The 22390-nt window shown below is 46.7% G+C and overlaps 1 protein-coding gene across 2 annotated transcripts in view; it reads left to right on the top strand.

Annotated features, from left to right (window-relative positions):
• Positions 1-22390, top strand: part of GALNT13 (polypeptide N-acetylgalactosaminyltransferase 13) — a 65794-nt gene that overhangs the window by 30987 nt on the left and 12417 nt on the right. For both annotated transcript variants that reach the window (XM_027656258.1, XM_027656259.1), the window contains exons 6-10: positions 1103-1310; positions 2309-2479; positions 9107-9224; positions 15640-15820; positions 22023-22162. In XM_027656258.1, coding sequence (XP_027512059.1) covers positions 1103-1310; positions 2309-2479; positions 9107-9224; positions 15640-15820; positions 22023-22162 — 818 coding nt within the window. The remainder of the gene's footprint in view (positions 1-1102; positions 1311-2308; positions 2480-9106; positions 9225-15639; positions 15821-22022; positions 22163-22390) is intronic.

The following is a 22390-nucleotide window of genomic DNA, read 5'->3' as shown; positions in this document are numbered from 1 at the left end:
CAATCTCTGAGTCTTTAAGCAGCGAGGGATTTATTTCAGGTGATGCCTGATAGGACCTGAGGAAAAAAAAACTCCGGAGCAGTTAATTGTCCCCAGTCCCTCTCCAGCTTTCCTGGAGCCCCTTTAGGCCCTGCAAAGGGCTCTGAGGTTGTATCCAGAATTCCATCAGTGCTTTTTTTTTGCCCTGCAGTTTAATGTTTCGCGTTCCTCTAAAGGTCAGTCCTTTTCCACTTCTCTCCCTGTCTCTCCACCTCCTCATTCTGTGATTCAGATCTTCCTGAATATCCACACTGAGCCAATTTCATGGAATCCCAGGATGGTTTGGGTTGGAAGGGACCTTAAACACCATCTCATTCCACCCTCTGCTTGTATTGCTCCTATTTGGGGTTCATTTCTTTTGCTCTTGGTTTTTTTTTTCCAGTTCTTTTTTTAAACCCAGGCTTTAGAAAGAAAACTGTCTCCATGTGAAACTCATATTACCTGCAAAAGGAATCACACAACGTTCTTTAGATGGAATCAATGGAATGATAAATTATCCTGGAGTAGCCAAATGTGCCTAATGGCAAATACAACCTGGAGCTGCAGCTGCTCCAGGGACAGAGGATGCAGCGACTCCGTCCTTTAGTTCTGCCTCATGGAGCATTAACTTAACTCTAATTACTCTCCTGCATTTCCCTGTTCATTAAGTGGCTTAATGGTCCTCTGTTCCAGAAGGTGGAGGAAGATTTTAGCCAAGTAACTCCGGTTTTTCCTAAGAGGAGCCGAAGAGCTCAAATGTTTAAATTCATCCAAAACGGCCCTTTTTGGATCGAACCGTTGGCAAATTGGCCAAAGGGTCTTTGTTTTGCACTCATTCTTTGCTGGTTTATTTCAGGAAATAATTGATTGGGATTTATTTAAAATTCCTGTGATTTTATCAGAGAACCCAAGAAAGGGCTGGGTTGGGTTGGAAGGACCTTAGAGATCATCTCGTTCCAATCCCCCTGAGATGCTCAAACAAGCAGGGGGGGGAGTTGTGTGTCCTTTGGAGTCTTCAACGGCTGCTGAACCTCTCTAAACCCCACATTTTCTCTCTGTTTCCCCCCCCAATGATGTTTGGCAGAGTTTCTGAAGGCCTCCTTAGAGAACTACGTGAAGACCCTGGAGGTGCCCGTGAGGATCCTGCGGATGGAGCAGCGCTCGGGGCTGATCCGGGCGCGGCTCCGCGGAGCCGCCGCTTCCAAGGGCCAGGTGATCACCTTCCTGGATGCCCACTGTGAGTGCACCCTGGGCTGGCTGGAGCCTCTGCTGGCCAGGATCAAGGAGGACAGGTGAGGGAATCCTGGCTCCAGGGGCAGGGATCAGCTCCGGGCTCTTCCCGGGCCTCACCGTGCCAGAAATCGGGGTTCAGACACTTCACCGAGCTCAAAAAGGGAGAGTTGGGTTTTAATCTATCAGATTGTTCTCTGATACTGGTATCAGAATCTGATTTCTAAATAAAGATGTGATAATATTCCCCAGGGTCTGGATGTTCCCACCCCAATGGCAGCTTTGCCCTGCTTGTTACCAGCGACAGCTTCTTGTCTGTCTGACCCCCAAAACTCACTGCAATTTGCACCCTTTTTTCCTTCTTTTTTAGTTTTTCCCTTCTCCCTCCCTTTTTCCCATATCTTTCTTTTTTTTCCCTGTTCCTCCTTTTTTCTCCCTTTTCCCCTCCTTTTTTCTTTCTTCCCCTCCTTTCTCCTGTTTTTCCCCCTCCTCACCTTTCTCTCTATTTTTCCCTTTTTCTCCCTCCTTTTCACCTCCCTTCCCCCCCCCTTTTTCTCTCCCCTTTTTTCTCCCCCCTTTTCACCCGCTTTTCACCCCCTTTTCTGCCCCCTTTCTCCCTCCTTTGTCCCCCCTTTCCTCCCCTTTTTCTCCTCCACTTTTCTCCCCTTCTTTCTCCTCCCCTTTTCTCCCCCCTTTTCTCCCCCTCTTTGCTCCCTCCTTTTCACCCCTCTTTTTCACCCCTTTTTCTCCCCCTCCTTTTCCCTCCCCTTTTCTCCCCCCTTTTCACTCCTCTTTTGACCCCTCCTTTTCCCTCCCTTTTCCTCCCTCCTTTTTCTCCCCTTTTTCTCCTCCCTTCCCCCCCCTTTTCTCTCCCCCTTCCCCCCCCCTTCCCTCCCCTCCTTTTCTCCCCCCGCTTTTTGCCCCCCTTTCCCCCTTTCCTCTCTCCTTTTCTCCCCTTTTCCCCACACACAACCCCCCGAATCCGTGCAATATCCCCCCTGCTGACCCTAAAAACACCCCTCTGAGTGCCCTGCTCAGATCCAGGTGCCTTTTCCCACAGGAAAACCGTGGTGTGTCCCATCATCGACGTGATCAGCGACGACACCTTCGAGTACATGGCAGGCTCGGACATGACCTACGGGGGCTTCAACTGGAAACTCAACTTCCGCTGGTACCCGGTGCCCCAGAGGGAGATGGACAGGAGGAAAGGGGACAGGACCCTCCCTGTCAGGTGAGGCACTGCCCCGGGCCTGCTCTCTGTGTGTGCTTCCCTAGATAACAACTCGGAATTCCCAAAGTTCTCCCGAGATCCCGTCGGGGAGTTGTGGGGAGCGAAGGCCAAATTCTGCCCTGTCCTTAGTGCTGCAGCAGAGCTGAGAAAACCCATTTCATCTCCTCCTCACCTATCTTTCTGCCTGCTCAGCTCCCTCCCTTAGTTTTCTGCAAACAGCCTTTTTATTCTGTTTTTTTAACCAAATAGCAGAAGGTGTTTCTGAGCATTTTGGACGCTGAGCCCCAACATTCAGCTGTGATGATTTTTGCACTTGAAGCTTTTGTTTTCTTGGGAAATAGAACTGATGACTGTGCACCCTGAGTCAAAAATGATCTAAAAGCATTTTTTAATTGCTTTCCCCCCCCGCCCCCAGCTTTTAACTGGGATTTTGGGGGATTCTCCCAATCAGAGGGGTGTTAGTGAGCAGAGCAAGGGTGGAGGGGTCAGGGGACCAAGTGCCAGATGTGCCCATAGGATTGATGACTGTGCATCCTGAGTCAAAAAGGACCTAAGAGCATTTTTTTATTGCTTTCCCCCCCCCCCCCCCACCATCTTTAGCTGGGATTTTGGGGGATTCTCCCAGTCAGAGGGGTGTTAATGAGCAGAGTGAGGGTGGAGGGGTCAGGGGACCAAGTGCCACATGTGCCCATATAGGATTGATGACTGTGCACCCCGAGTCAGAGATGATGGAAGAGCCTGTCCTGACCTCTTCCATTTAATTGCTGGAACCACAGAGTGTAACAAAACCTCTTCCCAAATTCTAAATGAAGCTGAAAGGGAACAAATTGAATAAATTACTGGTGAGGGGTTATTTGCTCAGCTCTAACGGCTTCTGTGGCTTCAGGGGAAGTTCAGAAATAGATGAAATAAAGGTTTCCTGAGTGGATGTAATGGTTTCTAACCCGTGGAAGGTGGGATGGAGAAGGCAGAATTCCAGTGCTGCACATCCCTGGAGCAGGGAGGGAGAAGGAGAGGCAGCTCAGGGGATGGTGTGTCCAGGTAAGGCAGGGATGGAGGGGCCAGAAAAAGCCTTTCACCATTAATTCTGCCAGAAAATGGCCAAAATCTGTCATTGCTTGTCCTTCAAAGCCTGGAATGAGGGAAGGGCTGGGTGTTTTAGGTTTTATTCCCAGGAAAAGCGAGGAGGGTTGCCAGGAAGTCCTTAATGGAGGGAGAGGGTGAAGCTATTTTGGAGTCAAGAGAACTGTTTTTCTCAGGATCTAAAATATTCTCTCTGGGCTGTGAATTCAGGCAGCAGCTCCTTCATTAAAGCTCAGGTGTGGGTGGAAGTTGGGAGAGTTAATTAATTACCCTGACGAACTGCAGAGCCTCTCTGTGCTCTGTCCATCCCAAGCCTCCCAAATGCACAGAGATTTTCCAGAGGAGGGAAAGGGAATTTCCAAAGAGAAACTGGAGTTTCCAAAGAAAGGCAATTCCCAGCTCTTATTTCCTTCCCTTGGGATGGAGCAGGGCTCAAAGTTAACCCTGACTCAGACAAGTCATTGACTCTGCAAATTGTTAAAATATAAAAATGGAGGGTTTTGTATTTCTTTTTTTTTTCCCCACACCAGCTTTTAGTTGGGATTTTGTGGGATTCTCCCCTCAGAGGGGTGTTGGTGAGCAGAGTGTGGGTGAGGGGGTCAGGGGGCCAAGTGCCACATGTGCCATAATTGTCACTCACACAAGAGCTGTGGAGTGAAGAGGAGGCTCCTTGTGCTGGATTAAGACCAAAGTGTTTGGGTTTAGTTTAGGCATTCCAGGCTCTTTGGTGTCAGAAGAATGCCAGAATCATGGGATCATTTAGGTTGGAAAAGGCCTCTTAAGACCATGGAGTCCAACCATCACCTCCTCCGTGTTCACCAGCACATCAGGAACTACCAGAAATTCCACATCCAAGGAGCTGAGTTCTACCCTCCAGCTGTGCCTCCTGGAAAGGGTGGTCAGGCCTTGGCAGGGGCTGCCCAGGGAGGTTTGGAGTCCCCATCCCTGGAGGTGTCCCAGGAAGGCCTGGCTGTGGCACTCAGTGCTCTGGGCTGGGGGACAAGGTGGGAATGGGGCACAGGGGGGATCCATGGGCTGGGAGGGCTTTTCCAGCCTCAGTGATTCCATGATTCTGTGAAAAAAATCACATTTGAGCTCAGTTACAAATAGGTTTGGCAGCTGGATATTCAAAAAATAGGGGGGGTAAAACCACCACCAGCCTAAGCCAGGCCAAAAGTGTAGAAGCAAATTGGTGAGTTTGTTTTTTTAATTCTGTGTTGCTTTCCCTGTTCTCTCACATCATTTCAACCTTGTGTTTTTATTCCTATTTATCTTTATAATCAGTGGAACAGGCAGAAAACACAAACCTCCTTGGGTGACCCTTGTGTGCATGTCTGTAACACCATTGCTGCCCTCAGACTCTGCTCTTTGGTGATTTAAAATCCCTGTGATCTGCACAGGTTTCACTCTAAACAATTTATCTTCCATAATTACAGGGATAAATTCCTACCTTTGCTCTCTAGATTTAAAGTCATAACACCATCACACCAGGGGTTATTTTACATACAATTTATTATTTATGTGTAATTTGTATTGCTGCAGAAGTGTTTTTTTGGAAAAATGAGGGAAGCTTAGTGAGCAGAGCTGGCTGATGAGTCTGGACAGAGCTGAGCCATCACATTCCCTAAATTAACTCATTAACCCTGAAGGAATTAAGGGCAGAAGGTGCTGAACCTCTGGAAAAGGGTCCCTGGCTCTTCCCAGTCCATGGATCTGATCAGTGCTGGTGGATTTGCTGAGGGGGTTACAGGAGCTGACCAGATTTCAGTCCTGTATTGGAGTCAAACATCTTCTTGAAATCTCTGGATTTGCTGGGAAAGGTTAATGAATTCCATGACTCTGCCTTTCAAAGCCCACAGCTCCTTGTCGTGCAGCACAGCGGGGAGGGAGCTCCTGACATTCCTTAGAAAAATGGGATTCTTTGCCTTATTTTTGGCACTGGGAACGTGGGGATCCACAGGTGCTGCTTGTGCTGCTCAGGGATACCTTGGACAGCTCCATTCTCCTCCAGGATCCGTTCCTGGACGCTATTCCTGCTCTTCACACACCCGTCTCTGCCACCTCTACCCCTTGTTTCTCCTCCTGGTTCTTCACCCCTGGTCTCCTCCCTCACCCATCCATTGCTCAGGTCAGTTAATAGACACCACAGGGCAGGACCTTGCCCAAAACCAGTCTGAAACGGTACCTCCAGCCCAAGGAATCCCAGGTTTTGGGAAGGCAGGGAAAGCCTTTCCTGCTGGCAGATGTTCCAAGGTGATGGATGGGTGTGGGCAGTGCCAGGGCTAGGGGCTGAGCAGGGCACTGGCAGCAGGTCAGGCCACCCCCACCCCTCAGTGCCTCCCACCCTGGGGGGTGAGGGGGTGGCAGTTGGTGCTGGTCAGATTTTGGCATTTCTTGGGGGGTTTTTGGAATGTACTTCCCAATTTTGTGTCATGTCCAGTAGTTGTGGCTGCCCCTGGATCCCTGGAAGTGTCCGAGGCCAGGCTGGAAGGGGCTTGGAGCAACCTGGGCTAGTGGAAGGTGTCCCTGCCCATGGACAGATGAGCTTTAAGGTTCCTTCCAACCCAAACCATTCCATGATTCCTTGATTCCTTACAGTGCTCAGGAGCAGGATGACCATGGGGACCTTTCAGCTCCCGAGGTGTCTCTGCAAGGACTGAAACCAAACTGAGACCAAGGGCCACTCAGGAGAAACCCCCCTGAATTACAGGCTATTCTGGAAACAGAGCTTCTCAAGACAAACCTTTCATTCTCTGACACGTGTTGGGATCAGTTGAAACACGTTTTTTCCAGGTTTATTTACAGGAATTAAATAGGAGCTGTGGCTTTGGGAGCACACATTCCCTGAGCCTTGGAGCGGGCAGGGGTTGATGCAGGAGTTTGTGTCTCACTCTGAAGGTCCAGCAGCCCCCAGGGACTCGTGGCAGTGGGTTTAGAGGTATTTTTTTGTTTGGATAACAAAGACTATTCACTGCTGTTTGGCTGCTCCTGAGGATTTTCTCTGTTTCCATGTAAATGCTGTAATTCCACTGTCACCGGAGCAACCTCCGGCTCCGTCACGCTTGGAAATGAGCAGACCTTGTCAAAAGGGGTTATTTTAAGTGCAAAGCCTGTTTTTGCTGCTCAGGGAGCAAAACCTGGGTGGTTGCCCTGGGCAGAGGTGGAGCTTGAAGCTGAGTCTTCCTGAGAATGGTCTAGTGGCTGCAGGAAGGTCTGGGAATTCTGTGAGCGGAGCGGCTGCTCCTCAGGCAGGGCTGGTTCAGCAGGCAGTGCTCACCAGGCTAAACCCAGCCCTGTTAAACCTTTCCTCCTCCTTTTTCCACTGGGAGACCCTTGTACAGTATTTGTACTCTGCAGAGCATCCTTTGCTTTGAGGGAACTCGTTTTCCTGCAGCAACAGAAACCTTGTCTGTGCTAAAGATCAGCTCCCAAACATCTCGTCTGACAAGGATTAAAAACATGAAGTGTTTCTGTGCTGGGCTTTTGCAGTCCCTGCTCAGCCCATTTTTATGGATATTTCCGTGCCTGCCCTTCAGTTTTTTGAGTTGAAGGCGCTCCAGGCAAGTATTAGAAATACTAAAAATATAGATTTGTTCTGGAAAATCTTTTCTCGAGTATAAATTAGATACTGGGAGGAAAAATACAAGACTAAATGTTAGGAGTGTATTAGAACCATAGAACATCCTGAGTTGGAAGGCACCCACAAGGACCATCAAGTCCAACTCCTGGTCCTGCACAGGACACCCCAAAAATCCCACCATGGGCCTGAGAGCATTGTTCAAATGCTCCTTGAAACTCTTGGTATTGTGTTTATCTTATTATTAATAATTAGAACTTAATTATTAAACCTAGAGTTGATTGCAATTAATCCTGCCTAGGTGATGCACAGCAGGGATTGAGACTGTGTAAAAGGTGTAAAAACCTTATTCCAAGATAAATAAATAGTGGTCTTGTTTATTAGTGATTTTGTGACTGTGGGAGCTGTTGGAGTGGTGGCTGCCCAGGATGGGATTCCTTGTGGGATGCAAGGTGAGGTGCTGTTGCCTGGAATTAGGGAGTATCCCATGGCAGGAGTGGGGTCCCTTGGATGTCTCTCTTGCCATCAGGGCGTGCTGGGCTGGGCTGAGGCATCAGTGGGATGCAGCAAACCTGGAGTTTGTGTGGTGCAGGGCCAGGGGTGGGAATCCTGTTGGCTGCCAGGAACTGCACAAATGGGAAGCTGAGGCTGTATCCAAAAATCAAACTGGGTTCAACTGGGGATCAGAGTTAGTCTGAACCCATCACTGGAGTGACTCCAGGAGGTAAAATAGCACTGAGAGGTGTGGAACTGAGGGGAAGCTGTAGGAACCCTCATTATTGCTGCTGTTCCTGCAGAGGCTGGGCTGGGCTGGGCTGAGCTGGTGTCACGTCACCCACCCCAAAATCCAGTGTCACCCACCCCAGAATCCAGTGTCACCCACTGGGCTGTTGGGTTTGAAGCTGAGGATGGAAACGTGGCTGATCCTTGATTCCTGAACAAGGATCCTTGATCCTTCCCTGACAGGGTGGGGAGGCCCTGCCCCAGGTTGCCCAGAGAAGCTGTGGCTGCCTCTGGATCCCTGGGAGTGTCCAAGGCCAGATTGGAGCAACCTGGGCTGGTGGAAGGTGTCCCTGCCCATGGCAGGGGATGAGCTTTAAGGTCCCTTCCAGCCCAAACCATTCCATGATTCCATGACACCTCAATGTGCCTGGAGGTCCTCCCCACCAAATCCCACAGATTTCCCACAATTCCCTCAGGACTGCTGAGAGCTCAGCAAACAGGGCTGGGACAAATTTGGGCTCAACCTCCACCCTCTTTATCTGCACCCCCGAGTCCATGTGTGGATATTTTAGGAGAGCTGGGATTTGGGGGGGTGTTGTTCCCTCTCTCAGAGCTGTGCTCCTGCCAGCTGGGGTGGGCATTCCTCATGTCATTTGGGAAAACAGGGAAGTAGGACACCCTCACACAAAGGGAGCTGCACTCCGGTGGATTTGCCGGTTGTAAGGATTTATAATCCTGTTAGGAGAGATTAGGCCTGGTAATTTTATGCACATTTAGTCTCCTCTGAGGCAAAGCCGAGGCACTGAACTCCTCACTGAGCATTCCAGATGGGATTGGAGCTGCTGCTCTGCACGCAGAGGGCCAGGATTCCACCCACTTCACCACCACAATGCTCCCTGATAATCCCTGGAAATGCAGTTTGACGGGTAGGGAATGACCCGGAGCTGTGGCTGGGACGGGGCTCCCGTGGATTTTGGGGGAGAGCACAGCAAGTACAGTCAAATTGTCCTTTTGTTCCTCGTGGCTTCTGTTCCAGCTGTGTGCCTAGAAATGCTGTGTAGTGCAACTGGGAGGTAGTGAAATGTGCTGTAGTGTCGCTGCTCAATTCCACAGCGTCTCTCAAAAGGTATTTTTTCTTTTTTCTTTTCTTTTTCCCTTTTCTTTTCTTTTTGTTTCGTTTTTGTTTTGTTTTGTTGTTTTCGTTTTTGTTTTTGTTTTTTTTTTTTCTGTTTGTTTTCAACTAGGACCCCTACTATGGCTGGTGGCCTATTTTCTATTGACAGAAACTACTTTGAAGAGATAGGAACTTACGATGCAGGAATGGATATCTGGGGTGGCGAGAATCTTGAAATGTCTTTTAGGGTAATTGCTGTTTTCCTTCATTTTCTGTCCAAAACCCCACAGTTGTACTGTACCAGTTCCTACCCCACGCTCAGGGCACTCTTAGATGGCTTTATTTGAATTTCCAAGGATTTGGGAACCACCTCCCTGCAATGTTTCCACCCTTTTTACTGCATGAAATATTTTAATGCTCTTTGGGGGTTTTGCTGCTTTCAAAATTCTGTGTATTTTAGTAATTCCTTCTTACAAGGAACGAGGCTTCCTGTGAGCTGATGTTGATGACCAATATTGATGTAAATTTGTATATAAAACAATATAAATATATGTTTTAACAGAAGTTTTGGAGGTTATGACATCATGAACTTCCAAGGTCTGGCTGGGATTTTGGGGCTGTGTGAGGGAAATTCCCCATCCTGCAGAAAATCCCTATGTTCCTGCTGGGGTAGGTGTGTTCCCATGGCATGGATCACATCTCTGAGGGAAATGCATTTAATAACTGCCCTTTAGACAGAAAGGAAAGCTGGAAAATGGAGGCTTTGATGAGTGCTGGTTGGCAGGGATGTTGGAAATGGCTTTGAACTGCTCTGAGGGGGCAAAATTTGCAGGAATTCCAGGCAATAACCCCCGGGATTCCTGTGTGGGACCCACAGCACGTCCTGGAGAGGCCCTTTGTCCCTTTTTTCTGTCTTTCCTGTTCAACCAGGACCATTTTCCATGACAGAAACCCCTTTGAAGGTTTTTATGAAGGAGGTATTTCTAGAGAGGACCAACTGAGAATTTAAAAGCATTTTCAGGCCATTTCTATCGACTTTATTCGTTAGCTTTGCAGTAAAATCGAAGGGTTGAGTCACTTCTGCTGAGCCTGAGTGTTTGAAATGAGTAATTTCAACATTTTTTGGGTGTGTACACCCCTAAAATACTCCTTGGTTGTTTCCCACGTTTTAGAGCAGCTCCCTGGAGCACAGAGTGACTGGCACTGCTTTAAAACATAAAAAATGTGCCTGTCTCAGATTAAATCAGTGTGTTCTTGCTGTTCCTCGGGATTCCTGGAAAGTTCCCTGGCATTTGAAGATGAGAATTGCTGATGCACATCAAGCCCTGGCAGGGGGAACCTCGAGGCCATTTGTTACTGCTGGAATTTGTCCCTTACAGAGGCTTTTGTGGGACGGATTTTGGGTCATTCCTATGGAAAGGGCCCTTTCTTGTCAGGGAAATCTAAAATCCTTAACTCTCCTTTGGGAAGAACAGTGAGTTTTCATCCTAAAAAAGATAATCCCTGAAAACCTAACTTCAACACAAAGGGATAAACAAGGGGGTTTTGTTTAAGGGTCTGTGTTGGAGAATATGGACATGGCAGGGGTGGAACAAGATGAGGTTTAAGGTCCCTTCCACTCCAAACCATTTTGGGATTCTGGGATTCCATAAATACCTGGTATGACACAGAGCAGCCTGTGATCATTTATCCAGCTTCCAGCAAATGGTAAAGAAATACCCTAAATGGGATATTCCTAATTCCTACTCTTGCTTGAATAATGTTCCAATGTTTTGGGAAGCTTTTCCCGAGGAGCTGAGCACTTTTCAGTGGTGTTATTTTGTCTTCCCCTGGTGCTGTTCTGCTCTGGCTCTTGGCAGCTTGAATTCCATCCCATATTTCTCTCAGTAAGCCAGAGATGGGCTTAACTTCTATAAATTTAGTGAGAATACCAAGCATAAGATCTTCATTTCAGCTTTGAATTATAAATCTCGGTCCCAAATGCGTGGAGGGACAAAGACCAACAATATCTGTGCTCTCCACAGAAATCCCAGGGGATAAAGGCAGGGCAGCAGCTCTGCCCTTGCTCTGAGAATCAGAATAGAAGAATATCATCAGAATAGAAGAATATAAGTCTATAATAAGAACATAATCAGAATATAAGAATATAATCAGAATATAAAATACTTTTTAAGGCCGAGGGGAGGGCAGCAAGGAGAGGAGACACATGGATTTTGGGGCATGAATTTCATATTGGAGAACACGATTTTTTTGTTTTCAGAAGATTTTCCCACTTAAATTTAAAGAACCATTGCCAGCCTGGAATATGTGTGTGGCCTAAGAGAGGGCTTGGTGTTAAGAACAGAAATAAAATGAATAAAATGATGAATTTCCAGCCCTGGGATGTTGCCATAGGAGGGCCAGGGAACTTCTTGGTGCTGTTTCTTGGAATTATTTATTGGAATTAATTGTTCTGTAAAGGCCAGTCAAATATTCAGGTGCATTGAGTCCCACTGGGTCAAGGACAGAAAAGGGGTTTAAGACCCACCTCATGTGACACATCTGCAGGAAATTGGGAGCAGAGAGAGCCAAGGGTTTGGGGAGGTTCCTCCAGCTCCAAACCTGCCATTATCCAGCAGGATATCTCTGGAATATCTCATGGAAAACAGGAGACTCCGCTGTGGTTTGGAAAATAATAGGGTTGAGCCATCAGGATGTTCCTGGAGCTGTTTTTATTTGGGGGTTTATCATCAGATGGGAGAGGGGAGTTTTGAAGTTGGTCCAGATCCCCAAAATCCCCTGTTTTGGGAATCCCTGAATCCTCCAAAGTGCCTTTCCCTCCCTGGATCCTGTCCAGGGTTCCACCCCCTGGACCATCCCGTGTGCCAGCAGCAGTGACATTATCCCAAACAAATGCCATTATCCCAAACATCAGCATTGAAAGGATTTGCAGCCCTTTTAGGCCCCCAGAAATTTCGGGGAGGGCTCTGGAGCAGCATCCACGGGGTATAATTTGATTATTTCTGGGTAAATCAATATTTTGTCTTTTTGCTGTGCTGCTGGTCGCTGCTGATTGCCCTGTAATGACTCCTTTATGGGATGTCTTTTAATAAAGGCAATTGGAAAAAAATAATAATAATAGTCCTGGCAGGAATCTCTTCCAGCTCTAAGAGTCTGATTTAATAATGAAAACCTCATTTATTCTTAAGCCTTATTTTTATTTATAGAAATCCTTAAGCATTTTTAATTTTCTGTTGTATTCTCTAGATGTTTTTTTCCCAGTTGGAGAATGCCCTGAAAACTTGCTACTCAGAAAGGAGCTCATGTGGCTTTGGGAAAGGGTATAAAAAATAATCTCTGCACCAGGAAAAAAAAAAAGATTATTCTTTAGAATAATCCAAGTAGGCCAAAGCAGGGCTGGGGGAAGGAAATGTGTGCTCTGACAGGGGTAAGATGATGCTTATTTGGGATTTTTGGCAGCTGTTGGAAGTGCAGAAGAGGACACAGAAACGTGGATTTCCTCAGGGATGTGACAAGTTCTTCCTGGGCTCTGAAGTTTGTGTTTGACTGTTGTGGGAGTTCTTACAGGAACTGAGTAAGGGGCAGGGAGGTTTAATTCTCTTGTATCTTAGTGTGGTTCCAATGAAAAATCTTTCTTGATGGAAAAAACTGCTGGGATGGAGCCCCTCTGCTCTGGAGCCAGGCTGGGAGAGCTGGGGGGGTTCCCCTGGAGAAGAGAAGGCTCCAGGGAGAGCTGAGAGCCCCTGGCAGGGCCTAAAGGGGCTCCAGGAGAGCTGGAGAGGGACTTGGGACAAGGGATGGAGGGACAGGACAAGGGGGAATGTGTTTAAACTGGTTTAGATGGGATATTGGGAAGGAATTCGTGCTGTGAATCAGGATGAGACCCTGTCCCAGGTTGCCCAGAGAAGCTGTGGCTGCCCCTGAATCCCTGGAAGTGTCCAAGGCCAGGTTGGACGGGGCTTGGAACAACCTGGGCTGGTGGAAGGTGTCCCTGCCCAGGGCAGGGGGTGGCACTGGATGGGATTTAAGGTTCCTTCCAGCCCAAACCATCCTGGAATTCTGTGGGTGCTTTCCCAGGGACAGCAGATCATTAACAGCAATCTCACCCTGCCCGTGTGGGTGATTCTCCAGCTGCAAAATTCCAGATGGAGCAGAGCATTGGAACACATGGAAATGAACAGTTTTATCCCAATCCCTCCTCTGGATTTTGGGATCCCAGGGCTGTGTGGACTTAGTTGGGTCCCGGGGCCGGTTCGTGCCTGGGAGGTTATTTTGGAAGTACAGGGTGACATTGGAATTAATTCTGCATGTTGGGGAGTGGAATTTGGGGAATATAAATCCCTAATCACTTGGCAAGCTGATGGAAAAGCTCTCTGTGCTTTGCAGGATTCCTCAGCTGTGTGAGTGCATGAACTCATTGGAGGAGCAGAGTTTGCTCACAAATTGTACTTAAAATGTATTTGTGTGGTTGCATTTTTCCCTGTCTTTGGGCTGCATTAATTTTCTCTGTGTCAGGGTCCTTAGAATTCCATAGGGAAAATGTTCAAGATATACCAGTTCAGTTGGTTTCATTAGAGAGATTTTTGGTATTAGGTTTCTGAGGGTATTTTTCTCCTGTTTATTACTTACACATCATGCATTCCAGAGCCTGTGTGTAGAACAGATCCCTGAAATCCCAGAGTCCTTCACCAAGATAGGAACTTGTGGAAAGCAGTCAGGATGTTCCTGGAGATGTTTTTATATGAGGGGATTTATCATCAAATGGGAGGGGGGAGTTTTGATGTTGGTCCAGATCCCCCAAACCCCCTGTTTTGGGAATCCCCAAATCCTCCAAAGTGCTCCAAAGTGCCTTTCCCTCCCTGGATCCTGTCTAGGGTTCCACCCCCTGGACCATCCCATGTGCCAGCAGCAGTGACATTATCCCAAACAAATGCCATTATCCCAAACAAATGCCATTATCCCAAACATCAGCATTGAAAGGATTTGCAGCCCTTTTAGGCCCTTTTACATGGGAGCATCCCGGAAGGTTGATTTGTTCAGGTTTCTTAAATAATATTGAAAAAAGTCTTTTTTATAGGAAGAGGGTGCAGGTTCATTCCCACTCCTGTTCCAGCTGTCACAGGGAGCAGGTTGCACCCAGGAGAGCCAAAAATGGGCTTTCCAAGTGCCCAGGAACAGATATTTTTACAAATGGTGGCATGGGAGGAGTTTCCTGCCGGGGAGAGCAGCAGAACTGGTGGGGAAGTTGTGGCTCCCCCTTCCTGAGCTGCCCAGTTCCTCCCAGTTGCTTTGTGTGTATTTTGGGTTTGTTCCGTGCTCCCTTCGGGGCTGTTTGTGTTTTTTGGGATCCATCAGCCTGAGGTCCCCACTGAGCAGCCCGAGTTGTCCCCGAGCAGCCAAACCCGGGGTGCTAAAAACAGGGATCCTGGGATGTTGTCCTTGCTGATCCCACAGAGCCACGTCACTCCTCATGCTAATGAAATTAGGGGAAAGGAGGGAGCCCTAATTAAATCAAATCTGCATTAGGTTGTCGTGGTAACTCAGGGCTGTGTCAAGGAGCTCTAATTACAAGACTTCACCAGTGTTAATGTTTAAACCACCCAATGGCTCCTAAACTTGGTGGTTTATCACCAGGAGGGACCTGATAATAAAGAATTAAATTATACACACATATATATATTTTATATATATAAAAATATGTGTGTATGTATAATATATATAATACAAATATTATATACAATGTAAACATCATGTATTTTATATATAATATGTAGTATCTAACATATTATATATGATTTTGCATATTATGTTCTCATATGTAATATGTGCAATATATGTATAATATGTGTAACATAATATATATTATATATATAATTCCATATAAAACATATAGTATAATTATATGAATATTATATATAATTATACATAATATATAGTATAATTATATATTGCAAATAATTATATATGAAGATATAATGAAATTATATATACTATATATAATATATATTAATATATAATGTTTATAAATATATAACATTTATAAATATATATAATTTTTATAAAATATATTGTATATAATGTATTATATAAAAATATAGATACTTCTATATAAAATATATATTAGGTAAATATATATAATTTTATATAATATATAAACATATAGTATATAAATATATATAATTATATATTATACATTTATATATTATATATTTATATATTCTAATGATATATTATTATATATAATATAATTATATATGGTAATATATATTGTATATAATTATATAAATTACATATAATGATATATATAATATATATCATTATATATATAAAATAGATATAAAATTTTTGTATCTGTAAAAGTTCTTCCCTGTTTCTTTAAACATGAAATCCCACAAAATCCATACCCTGCACTAATCCCTTAGGGGTGACCCCTTTCTCAGTGGGATGGGGTCAGAGAGCCAAGTGACCCCTTCCCACCAGCTCCCCCCTCGCAGGTAAAGTCTCCCCCATTTCTCTGCCATCCAGAGCTGTATCCCCGAAGTTCCCATAAAACCTTCCCTTAAAATTCCCGGGGAGATCAGTGGGGGGCCACGTGCTGCCCTCGCTGTGGGTGCCCCTGTGCCAGGGGTCCCTCTGACCCGGGGCTCTCCCGTCCCCCCGCAGGTCTGGCAGTGCGGGGGCTCCCTGGAGATCGTCACCTGCTCCCACGTGGGCCACGTGTTCCGCAAGGCCACCCCCTACACCTTCCCGGGGGGCACCGGCCACGTCATCAACAAGAACAACCGCAGGCTGGCCGAGGTCTGGATGGACGACTTCAAGGACTTCTTCTACATCATCTCCCCGGGTAGGGCAGCGTTCCCTCGGCATCGTTCCCTCAGCGTTGTTCCCTCAGCGTTGTTCCCTCAGCATCGTTCCCTCAGCATCGTTCCCTCAGCATCGTTCCCTCAGCATCATTCCCTCAGCATCGTTCCCTCAGCATCATTCCCTCAGCATTGTTCCCTCAGCATTGTTCCCTCAATATTGTTCCCTCAATATTGTTCCCTCAATATTGTTCCCTCAGCGTTGTTCCCTCAGCGTTGTTCCCTGGGTGTTCCGGTCTGGGGAGCTGGGAAGGGGAGGTGTGAGGGAGGTGCGGATGTGTCGTGGAATCATGGAATGGTTTGGGTGGGAAAAGCCCTCTTAGATCGTTGAGTCCAACCATCCCCCAGCACTGCCCAGGCCACCACTGACCCCTGTCCCCAAGTGCCACATCCACATGGATTTTAAATCCCTGCAGGGATGGGGACTCCACCTCTTCCAGGATTTGATGACCATTTCCATGAGGAATTCTCCCAATATCCAGCCTTTCCCTCCCCTGGCACAGCCTGAGGCCGTTCCCTCTCCTCCTGTCCCTTGTTCCCTGGGAGCAGAGCCCGACCCCCCCCGGCTCCCCCCTCCTGTCAGGGAGTTGCAGAGCCAGAAGGTCCCCCCTGAGCCTCCTTTGCTCCAGGCTGAGCCCCCCCAGCTCCCTCAGCCCCTCCTGCTGCTCCAGCCCCTTCCCAGCTCCGTTCCCTTCCCTGGACATGCTCCAACCCCTCCGTGTCAAACCCTCTGTGTTCTGTTCCCAAGGAAAAACACCTTAAGGCCCCTCCTCTCCTGCAGTTCACAGGGTTTTTTTTGGAACATTATTCCCATAATGTTCATTTGCAGCCAAGCAGGGAAGGTCTCTGAACCCAGAATTTGACCAGGTTATCCCTAAAATCCCTGAAGGTCCCTGGGCAGGATGGCAGTGGCAGAGGCAGCAGAGATGCTCTGGGTCATGGAAAGCAGGAGCCCTTGGGAGCTCAATCCTCAGTGCCAGGAATTCCCTTCAGGAATTCCCTTCCCTGCAGGTGGTGGAGAGCAACCACGGAGCTGATTGTTGCTGTTTTATTGTGTGCTTTGGGATAATTTCCCCGTTTTTCCACCTTTAAAGCTCTGTCCAATTGAAATTCTGCCGCAGCAGAGTCAGTTTAGATTTTCAGTGTCACCAAGAAGTAAATAATACCTGTGGGAGTTTTTAATTTCATCTCTATTGCAGCTCAGCTCATTCCAGCTGCACTCCTGCTTTTTTTCCATAAGCTGCTTTGGGGCTTGGATTTTTCCAGGGGTTCAGGACATCTCAGTCAGTGCTCAGGTGCCAGGATTTAATCCCAGGCTGGGAATCACTCTGAGTTTGTGCTCCTCTTATCCCACGTGTCCTGTGGCTGCTCAGAAAACATTCTGGATCCATCCTGGAAAACCCTTAGGAAGGGAAAAAAAGTTCAAACACCTTAAAAATAACTCTGCACATCTTAAGTGCCCTGTTAGTGGTGTAAAAAAGGTATTTATGTGTCTACACCTTAGATATACATTAAATATAGAGCTGGAGAGGGACTTGGGGCAGGGACCTGCTCTTTCTGTGAAGAAAAACCACCATTCCCTTCTGAAATGAGCCCAAATCAGCTGAAATTTGGTGCTTCTGAACGTACCCTCTCATCTTTACAGTCACACATTCCCATGTTTCCCCAAGGTTTTGATACAAAATTCCAACAGAGAACCCCTGGACACGATTTCATTGAAAGAAAAGGGTGAAATCAGGTCAGTAAGAGTGGTGTTGGCAGGACAAGGTTTGTGGAATTCAAAATTTCCTGCCCGTGGCACAGGAAAAAGCTTTGGTATAGGTGGTCTTGGTATTTTCTGCTCTCTTTTGAAGTTATTTATTAATATACTGTATTAATTGAGACATAAAATGAGATAATGATGTTGCCCAGGATTAAGAAGCAAAGAGAGGAGAAAAGATTTCGAAAACAAAATTACCATTTTAACTGAAAACTCTCCATAAAAATGCACAGGAAATAGTAGATTTTTTTTTTAAATAGGTCATTCCTAAAGATCAGAAATTGTTCCCAATATTTTTAATCTGATTTTTTATCCTTTTCTCTTCATTTATTAATCAAAAAAAAAGGGGAGATCTCTGCATAATTCTGCTTGAGAACAAAGCAAGTTGCATGTTAGTAATTAGGTCTCTGAAGCTGTTATCCATCAGCACAGACTCATCTTCCCACTCCTCTCCTGGGACCTGATTAATTGGATTCCTCAGTTGATATCCCAGGAGAGAGAGGAGCCAATGGTTCTTCCCAGTGAAGGGTATTAAATATCTCTCTCAGCATAATTAGGGTGCACACCCAGTAATTGTATTCCAGATTAAAATCTGATCAATAGAGTTGCCTGTAAAAACAGAACAATGCTGAAGAAGAGCCCATCTGAAATTTTGGGGGTCTTGCACATATTTTAAGCTGGTGCCTTCCCTTATCCTGGTGTGTGGGTAAAAAAAACCTCTTTATTTCTGGGAGCCTTGAATGTGGCCATGGATGTGTTGCCTGTTTGTTGCCACGTGCTGAGATGAGTCAGGAACTAGAATTTTTAAGAAATCCAACCTAGATTGAAAAAAAAAAAGGGGGAAAAAAATCCCCAAATATCCCTACAAGTGATGAGAAACACTTGTCTGTTTGGTTTAGTGTAACACTGCACTCACAGGGAGCTTTGGGTTTTCCTTGGAGCCTGACTCAGAGCTGCAGCTCCAGCCACGAGCCAAATAATTCAGGAGGGCTTAAAAAAACTCCTCAGAAATGCTGGATACACTCAAATGGGATTAAAGGAGGAAAGAAAGGCAATGGAGGAATTTGCTCTGTAAAACAGGAGCTGCTGTGTGGCCCAGCTGGTGTCGGAGCCACCTTTGGGGTGAGATTAAAATGGTCCTGGGAGGTGGGAATGGGAGGGATTTCCCTCCTAAATCAGGACAACTGGTTGCAATTGTCTGACTGCAAAAAGGGTTTTTTCCCTGCCTCCTTGGGAAGTCCCCATGCCCAGAGGGGAGTGGAAATCCCCATCCCAGAGCCACAAAAGAACATATTCCTCTATTTTCAGCAATTCTCTCTCCTTCCCCCCATACCAGGCTGTTATTGGCACCTCTACCAAGGAGTTCATTTCTGTCATTAACAGCAGCTAATCTGTGTAATTAGCAGTCAGCCTGCCATTGGTTTAAGTCATTATATGATCAGTGGAAATGACGGGGATCCACGGCCCAGGGTCACATTCCAGGTACTTCTTTGCTCTTATCCCAACTTTCCACGGAGCTGCTCCCAGGGTTGGAGCCCCTCTGCTCTGGAGCCAGGCTGGGAGAGCTGGGGGGGTTCACCTGGAGAAGAGAAGGCTCCAGGGAGAGCTGAGAGCCCCTTGCAGGGCCTAAAGGGGCTCCAGGAGAGCTGGAGAGGGACTGGGGACAAGGGATGGAGGGACAGGACACAGGGAATGGCTTCCCACTGCCAGAGGGCAGGGAGAGATGGGATATTGGGAAGGAATTGCTGGCTGGGAGGGTGGGGAGGCCCTGGCCCAGGTTGGGCAGAGAAACTGTGGCTGCCCCTGGATCCCTGGAAGTGTCCAAGGCCAGGCTGGACGGGGCTTGGAGCAACCTGGGCTGGTGGAAGGTGTCCCTGCCCGTGGCAGGGGGTGGCACTGGATGGGTTTTAATTTCCCTTCCAACCCAAACCATTCCATGATTCCAGGATTAGCTCTGTCCCTTAAAGGGGACTCCTTGGATCAGGAGCTGGTGATCCAGGTGTTCAGAGCTGAGCTCCAGCCAGATGAGCTCAGAGTGACTTCTCTGCTCACATTGTTTTCCCTTTGAATCCACTGAAAATCCCCTCAGTACAACAACCACTTTCTCCCAGGCTTTTCCAGCCCCTGGACTGTGGCAAACCTCTCATATGGATTAAGTTTTCCAGGTGTTACTCTTACATAAATGAAACTATTCTCAGTTCTTCTATTACATTCCAGATGATTTTTTTTTCCTCCATCTTTACCAACATGAATTAACATCTCCTTGCTCAGCAGTGGCACACTTTGCCAAATTTGGAGCTGTACCCTTGTCTGCCCGTTTTCAGGATATGCCTATTGGGGGAGGAAAAAAAAAATCAGGTGTAATAGAAGCCAGCAACCATTTAATTTGTGCTGCAAACACATCTGCTGCTCCCTGGAAACAATCTGCTGCCTCCCTGAGATATTTTAAATCCGTTCTTCCTGCAGCTTCCCCTGGTGTTTCATTCCTTTGTTGCACCCAAGGACGTTTTCCTTGCATTTCCTTATTTAAGTGGGAGCAGACTTGAGTCATTCCTTATTTTTATGTTTCTTGTGAGTCCCATCGATTATTCAGCAAGTGGGGACAATAAATAGGGATTGATTTATAATGGCCTGGCTTTAAATGGAGCAGGAGGGAATAGAGGGGGTTGCTGGGATCCATATAGATGAGGTCCTTGCTTGGAGACAGAGCAGGGGGGGTGTGCAAGTTGGTGCAAGATAAGGAGAATATATATAAATAAAAAAAATATTTATAGGTATAATATAGATATAAATAAATATATATTTATAAAAAATATATAAATATATATCATATAAAAATATATATAGATATCTATCTATATAAATATATATAGATAAATATATAAAATAAAGGAGCTTTGGGATCAGGGAATGTGAGTTTAGGAAAGAAAGGGAAGACACTTGGAAGGGAAAGGGGGCTGATGCCCAGTGCCAAACACCCCAAAATCTCCCCATCTCGACCTCTGTTAGAATGGAAAACCAGAATTTATTTTGCTGGAGTTTGTTTAATTGCAGAAATTGAAGTGTGAAGTTAAGTGGCATTGAGTGGGAAAAGGTTTGTTGCTTTTTCTACCCAGGAATTTCAGGGCTGAAGCAAAGGTGGGAATGGAAATCCCTGGGAGGATTGGGAAGTGGAACAGAAACAAGGTGTTTTCCCAGGGATGTTTTCCCTGAGAGCTGGTGGTACTGGGCTGGTTTGGAACAGGAACCTTTGAGTCCTTTTGGGGTGAATAAAGGACACACAAAGCAAGGGGACAGCCCTGAGGTGTTGCCACTCCATGGGAGCCCAGGTTTGGTGCTGAGGGGGTTCAGTTCATGTAAATTAAATCAGTGACTTTGTAATTGCCATTGGGAAAACTAAAATATTAACTAAGAGCTGACCTTTAGATGCTTTTTTCCCCCTAAACAGTCCAGTGGAACTCTGGGATCAATCCCCTTGCTGGCAGAGCAGCTGATAAATTACCTCTGTTTCTTTGAGGGGAAAAGTGTAAAAATCCTGGAATCCTTTGAGACTTGGATAAAACCTCCCCAGACCCCTCCCTGCTCAGAAGATGCCCTGGGAGCTGCAGATTCTGCTCCTGTTCAGCACCTCCAGCACCTCTGCTAGAGGACAGCACCTGGATTTCACCTGGATTTGATTTCCCTTTGCTCCTCCACCACCCCAGAAGTCCTTGTGATTTAATTTCTCTCTCTGAGTTATGCTTGAGTGTTTTATTGGAATATTTCCACTCACTGGAGTTTATCATTTCGTGCTTCCCCAGAGCCTGAGCAGGTGCCACTTAAATTCCCTGGCACCAGGCAGGAACGTGGAGCTCCTGAGGAGTTTTTGTTGGTGGAGCATCAGTCGCTCCTGGCCATTGTTGTCAGGATAAAGTGCTTCCAGGAGCACTTGGATTTAGCCTGGAGCAAGAACTGGCAACTGTATTTCAGTTAATTATCCAGAATTACATCATCTCCTACAATTACATAGAGATACACAAACCTGGTTTGTCAGAGATGTAACCAGCAAATATTTGAAATGTGGGTATGAGAAGGGATCCAAAAGAAGTGTTTTGGGTAGTAATGGACAGTTTTACTGGGGTTTGTACTAAATTTCTCTAAAAATTGTCATCACCTTGTTCTTTAAGGTGGGGAAGGTGTCCCTGCCCATGGAAGGGGGATGGAACAGGACGAGCTTTAAGGTCACTCCCAAGCCAAACCATTCCATGGTTGTGGGATTCTCAGATGATTTAATTTTATATAGTCCTCAGTGAGGCTGACATCCCTCCCATCCCACTGCACCCCAATCCCAGCACGTGGACACGGATAACTGGGAGCAGGTGCTGGCTGGAGGTGGCTCTGGGATGGTCCAAAGGGGATTTTGCTCAGTTCTTCTCTTCCCATTCCAGGTGTGGTGAAGGTGGATTATGGAGACGTGTCCGTCAGGAAGGCCCTGAGGGAAAGCCTCAAGTGCAAACCCTTCTCCTGGTACCTGGAGAACATCTACCCCGACTCCCAGATCCCGCGGCGCTACTACTCCCTGGGAGAGGTACGGGATGGGCACGGGGATACGGGAAACCGGGAATGCAGGGAACCAGGAGTGCAGGGAACCAGGAGTGCAGAAAACTAGGGATGCAGGGAGCCAGGAGTGCAGGAAACCAGGACAGCAGGAAACAAGGAATGCAGGGAGCCAGGAGTGCAGAAAACTAGGGATGCAGGGAGCCAGGAGAGCAGGAAACAAGGAATGAAGGGAACCAGGAGAGCAGGAAACAAGGAA

Source organism: Corapipo altera, unplaced genomic scaffold, assembly GCF_003945725.1.
Source record: "Corapipo altera isolate COAL_440 unplaced genomic scaffold, ASM394572v1 68, whole genome shotgun sequence".
Taxonomy (NCBI): domain Eukaryota; kingdom Metazoa; phylum Chordata; class Aves; order Passeriformes; family Pipridae; genus Corapipo; species Corapipo altera.
This window is presented reverse-complemented; position numbering and strand designations above follow the sequence as displayed.